Below are 5878 nucleotides of genomic sequence, written 5' to 3'. Positions count from 1 at the left end.
GGCTCAAGTACTCGCCTCCTCTATCCGAACGAAGGATTTTGATTGTTTTGTCGAGTTGATTTTCAACTTCACTTCGAAACAATTTAAACTTTTCAAATGTTTCACGTTTATGTTTCATTAAATACACATAACCAAAACGACTGAAGTCATCAGTGAAGGTGATATAATGTCTCTCACCATATCTTGACATTGTTTTGAAAGGTCCACATACATCGGTGTGTATGATGCCTAATAAAACACTTGCCCTTTCATTTGTTCCATAGAAAGGATGATTTTTCATCTTGCCACATAAACAAGATTCACATATGTATAATGATTCAATGTTATTTGCCCCCAAAAGTCCACTCTTTTGGAGTTGAGATATGTGCTTCTTGTTTATATGACCTAGGCGACATATGTCATAGATATGTTTGGTTCAAATATGGTTTGGGCCTTTTGGTGTTAACATGATAATGGGACTTATTGTTTTAGGTGTCATCTAGGTGTAATTCATAAATTCCATTTATTGGTCTAGCCTCAAAATAGAAGATTTCGTTCAAGGAGTGAATGTTATCATCAACAAATTTGAAATCATAACCATATTTTCTCAAACGTGAAACTGAAATGATATTTCTAGTAATAGAAGTAGTTAAAAAAACATTGTCTAATGTCAAGTACAGACCAGATGGTAAACATAAATCAAAATGTCCTAAAGCTTGGACCGCAACACGTACTCCATTGCCGACATGTAATGCCATCTCATCTGCTTTCAGTTCCTTAATCTTTCTGAACCCCTGCAACGAATTACAAATATGAGTTCCACAACCAGTATCTAATACCCAAGTGTTAGATGAAAAAGTAAATAATCCCATTTCGATCATGACAATGGATATACCTGAAGGGCCTTCCCCGACCTTCTTGTTTTTCAACTCTGCAAGGTACTTAGGACAATTCCTTTTCCAATGCCCGACAACTCCACACTCAAATCATGTTTCATCATTGGCAACATTTTCCTTCTCCTTGGGTGGTGGGTTCTGAGGAGCTTTCTTCCCTTTTCCCTTGCCAACTTGTGGCTTTCCCTTGAAATTATTACCTTTGTTCTTCTTGACTTTTCCTTCCCTAATCATGAGCACTTGGGGAGTTTTACTTGGGATATTCTTCTCTGTAGTTTTTAGCATCCCGTGCAACTCAGAGAGAGGTTTCTCCCACCCATTCATGTTATAGTTCCTGATGAAAGCATTGTAAGACTTTGGCAAAGAGTTCATAATGATATCTCTAGCCAAGTCTTGTGGATATGGAGAGCCTAATCTCTCCAATTGATCTATGTAGCTTTTCATCTTGAGAACATGTGTGCTCATATTTCCACTATCCTCCATTTTCATGTCATGAACTGCTCTCATAGTGTCAAACCTTTCGATTCTAGCTTGCTTACCAAACATCTCCTTGAGATGTTAAATCATGTCAAAGGCGGTGTAGTGTTCCAGATCCCACTGAAGATCGGGAGCCATAGAGGGTTCATCAGGGGTTTGGTTTTCAAGGACATACTCTTTCTTTTCTTGTTTCAAAACGATTCTTAAATTTCTATGCCAGTCCAAAAACTTGGAGTGGTTCGGTTTTTCTTTGTCAAAAATTGATCGAATGTTCGTTGGGTAATGTGCTACAGTAATCGGTGGAGCCATCTACAAAAGTTTAACAAAGTTTTCATTGAGTATTTAATTCTTTAAATAATAATACCCTTTCGTTTCCAAAAACATTATTTATTCAAAGTTTAGGATCCAAGTTACAAATCAAATAAATGGTTAGGTATCCTTTATCCCATTTACCCATTTTTAACAAGGTAAATAACTTGTATTAACTACACCATTTGTAATTGCTAGATATATGAGACGCTTAACAATCCATTTGTTAATTTGACATGTTTGGTCTCATCTATGCCTTGGAACACTCTTGCTTAGGTGACCTTTATCACAAGAGGTTTCCAATTAAGTCATCCAATTAGAGAAACTTGTATGATTGGCATGTAACTTGGTTATAGAAATCGCAAAAATACATTGGGCATCAAAACATGATAATAATGGTTAGGTATCATTTATCCCACTAGCACTATACAAGTGATGTGCAAGTGTTTCTAAAATTGGATGGAATAGACTTGCATTGTGAAAAGGGGTGTTGTATGTTTTATTATTTTATTTAAAACATGAATTGAATTCATCCAATATGTCATGGTATCAATTTTCTAAAAAAAATTACTTTTAAGGTTCTTATAAAAACCCGGTTTTTACATTTCGGCTTGGTTCAATTTTAAAATTAATACCTAATATTAAGTTTGTGTTTGACCCATGTGGAACCTTTTAATATTGTTTAATAAAACTTCATTTTATTAAATAATACTTTGGAGTTTGAATAAGTCATAAAAACATGATTTTTAACACTTATAAAACAGTATTTCAAAAGTTGTCGTAATTAACAATTTTATAAAACCGGTTTTTATTTTATTTCTAGAATGTGTTACATTTCAATGTCCATATTTTATATTTTGAAATCCAAACTCCATGTGATGTTTATTTTGTCCAAAAAATAGTTTGGGTTTGTGAAAAACTAAATTATCAACCACACAAAATATTTACTTGAAAAATAAACAAAACAAGTATTCATTTGTCATAAACAAGCCTTAAACTATATAACACTTTTGTGAGCCAACACAAAAGTGTTAAGTCCTTCCTAAGGGACAAAGGGACCAAATATTACAACTTGTTCTTCATGTGATCTTCAAGCTCTCACTTGCAATTACAACCAACTTTGTTTGCAATTTTATAAAACTTTATAAAAGTTATCAAGTTTATAAAATCTTTATAAAACTATGGGTCTCCCATGGTTCTTCAAGAAATGGTCTCCATCTTCATCTTGTTATATTTTTCATAAAATAAATATATTCTAAAACTAATTTATTTCATAAAAATAACAAGAACAAAAACTAGCTACTTTTATTACATACTTTATGAATAAAAGAATATTACAAACCATTTTCAACCAAATCACACAAACAATAACACAAAAGGTCCAAGGCTTGTTTATGCACACTAAAATACATGTAAACATAAAACAACCTTCGTTTTTCTAAGAAAACTTTAAGTGACAAAAATGCATGTAAATTTTGTCACAAAAATAACAATTATAAAGTTGTCAAAGAAAATATGTATGAACTTGTTTTTATACAAAAAAGAGTTATTCATATTCTCCGAAAACTAAGATTTCCATAAATCAAAAAATCTAACCAAACTTGCAATGTGGCTCTGATACCAATTGTTGGGTTTTATTTAAAACTTAGTTTCAAAAAACTACAAATAATGGCAAAAGGAAGACATGAGTTTTATAAAATAACAAAAACAATTTATCACCCACCAAGGATCATCTTGCAAGTAAAGGAAATATTTAAAACACAACCATAGAAGGAAGTAGTGGTAACAACCTTTGAAGCACTTTGAGTCCTCTATGGGAGGCTTGGAAGTTAAAGGAGTGATGATGAACCCTTGAGACACCAAAAATGTGCCAACTTGATGTAATGCTAGTTACAATTCTTAAGCTTCAAGTCAAAATAGGATTATGACTTAAAGAGAGAATGCAAGAAAAAAATCTTCAAAGTTCAAGACTTTAGAGAGAAGATGGAGAAGAAGAAAGAGCTCTCGGCCAAGGAGAGAGGAGTAAACCAAAATGCAAGCACTCACCCCTTTTTTATAATAGAATTATGATCCAAAAGTCCTTAACCATTAAGCGCTTTAGACAATCTTGTCCCCTAGCATGCACCATACTTTAATTACTTTTGAATAAAGAAATAAGAAAGCCATACTTCATCTTTTACCATGCATGGCCGGCCATGCTCATAGAAAAGAGAAATTTTGGTTTATATTTTATAAATTTAAAGTTTATAAGATATAAACTGTGTCTTTTCCTAAAAGACAAAAAACTTACCTAGTCCAAAATGTTGTACATGACTTATTAATTCATACATTATGAAATAATGTGTTACTTGTATTGTAAATAATATTACCTTGAAATAAATATTTTCCCAATTTCATATAAGAGTTTATAAATATTTTTTAAAATCAATTTCTAATAAATAATCATTTTTGTATCAAGTTGTTGTTAGTGTGACCCTTAGGATCATATGTTATTTAGCAATATCTTTTTAATATGAATCTTGAGCATACTAGATCTTTCACCCATCTATTATGATTCTGAGAATGCAATAGCGATTTCTCATAATCCTATTCATCATTCAAAGACGAAACACATAGAACTTCAGTACCACTTCATCAAAGATCACATCCTCAAAGGTAACATCGAACTTATTTTTGTTCCTACTCACGAAGAAATAGTTGACGTTTTTACCAAGGCACTCGACTCCACAAAGTTAAATAGATTTTTGGAAATTTTAGGGATGATTAACCATGACCCACAGTTTTTCTTGGAAGGATAGGTACCGCGGACCTCTCTAGGTCTCCGGTTGTGAATGAATTGCCTCTTTTCTTTTCAAAACAAACTCTTTATAGCACTTAATCCACTGCAGTCTACTCCTTGAATAACTAAGAAAGTATATACTTCATATATGATCATCAGTATGTCTTGTACACTGAATTGACATATGATCTATATACTCTGCGGGTCACCTAATATCTTTTATTTCTAATTTTCATGAATTAGTTTGTCTCTCAGATACCGCAAACGCATTAAATGCTACCGCAGATACAAGTAAATGAACCTGCAATCATCACTTCATAAACGCTTTAAATGATATTGTGTGCTACTTAATGGACTTTAATAAAAACATTCCTCAAAACATTTGTTTTGTTGCACATGATATTTCAGTCTTTTTCAAATGACTTTCCTCAGTTAGGTCCATTTTTGGATAAAAAACAAATAAATCATTTTTCCATAAACGCGATCTTTTGAAGAAATCTTTTTTCTCAACCAGTCATGTCACGCAACCATTTGTAGTCTAATCAGTTCCACTTCCCCAGTTTTTTCAACGGATAAAACCACCCCTCACACCACGATCAGTCGGCGTGCCGTCATTGTCCTGCAACGCCATAAATGTTCCTCGTTTCCCAGAAGTAATTTAATTTTGATTTACTTTAATCCTAGTTGATAAAGGTGAAAACCCAAGGGTTTTTAACTTTAACAACTGTAATTAAAGTGTATCAATAACATTTGAAATCTGGAGGTATCAAAACCCCCATTTCTTCCCGAGATAGCTTTTACGCTATCTGAACTCTCAACGACGAACTCTCTCATCTTCTTCACCTTCTTGCCAAAAAGCTTTCTGTAACTTCTTCAAACTCTTTTCTCTGCAAAAAAGGTGAAGTCGGGAATATCAAAGAAGCAATCAAAAGCTTCAGGCTCAGCTCGTCCAACAAGGTCTGAATCCACCATCAAAGACCTCTCTCCTTTGATTGCTTCTAGTAATTTCAGAGGGATATTTGAAGATCATCAATCAAAAGCTTCAGGCTCAGCTCGTCCAACACACCCTTTATTTGGCACATTCGATTCCTTCACTAAAGCAGTTCCAATTACGGTTCTTTTCAAATGTGCTTTCTCAGCATTCAGACCTAACCACAATCCTCATAAAGTACACCTGAATCTCATCGACGACTCATTGGTGGTTCTGACCAAGGAGAAGTTCCTTTCGGCCATCAAACTCAGGGTTCTCACCTCAACAAAGTTTTACACTCCAAGTTCAACAGATTTTTTCACTGATCTCTATCAGATGGGTTACCAAGCAAGACTCAAGGGTGTATGAGAATTCATGAAAAGCAAGTTGTAGGTTGTTTGGCAATTTGTTTGCCATTATGTGATAAGATGTCTCTCAGGCAGGACTGGAGGGACTGATAACACGGGGAAA

The 5878-nt window shown here is 33.7% G+C and overlaps 1 protein-coding gene across 1 annotated transcript; it reads right to left on the bottom strand.

The window, feature by feature from the left end:
• Nucleotides 1-965: 965 nt before the first annotated feature.
• On the bottom strand, nt 966-1418 carry LOC145164391 (uncharacterized). Its single transcript, XM_079083115.1, has one exon. The coding sequence runs from the start codon at nt 1416-1418 to the stop codon at nt 966-968; it is 453 nt and encodes a 150-aa protein (XP_078939241.1).
• Between the last annotated feature and the right edge of the window lie 4460 nt (nt 1419-5878).

Source organism: Lactuca virosa, chromosome 3 (assembly GCF_052849685.1).
Source record: "Lactuca virosa cultivar CGN04683 chromosome 3, Lactuca_virosa_CGN04683_v6, whole genome shotgun sequence".
NCBI classification, from domain to species: domain Eukaryota; kingdom Viridiplantae; phylum Streptophyta; class Magnoliopsida; order Asterales; family Asteraceae; genus Lactuca; species Lactuca virosa.
This window is presented reverse-complemented; position numbering and strand designations above follow the sequence as displayed.

What these genes read in the sequence shown, in the direction of transcription:
- LOC145164391 (XM_079083115.1), bottom strand. Translation starts at nt 1,418, where the DNA reads ATGTTTGGTAAGCAAGCTAGAATCGAAAGGTTTGACACTATGAGAGCA.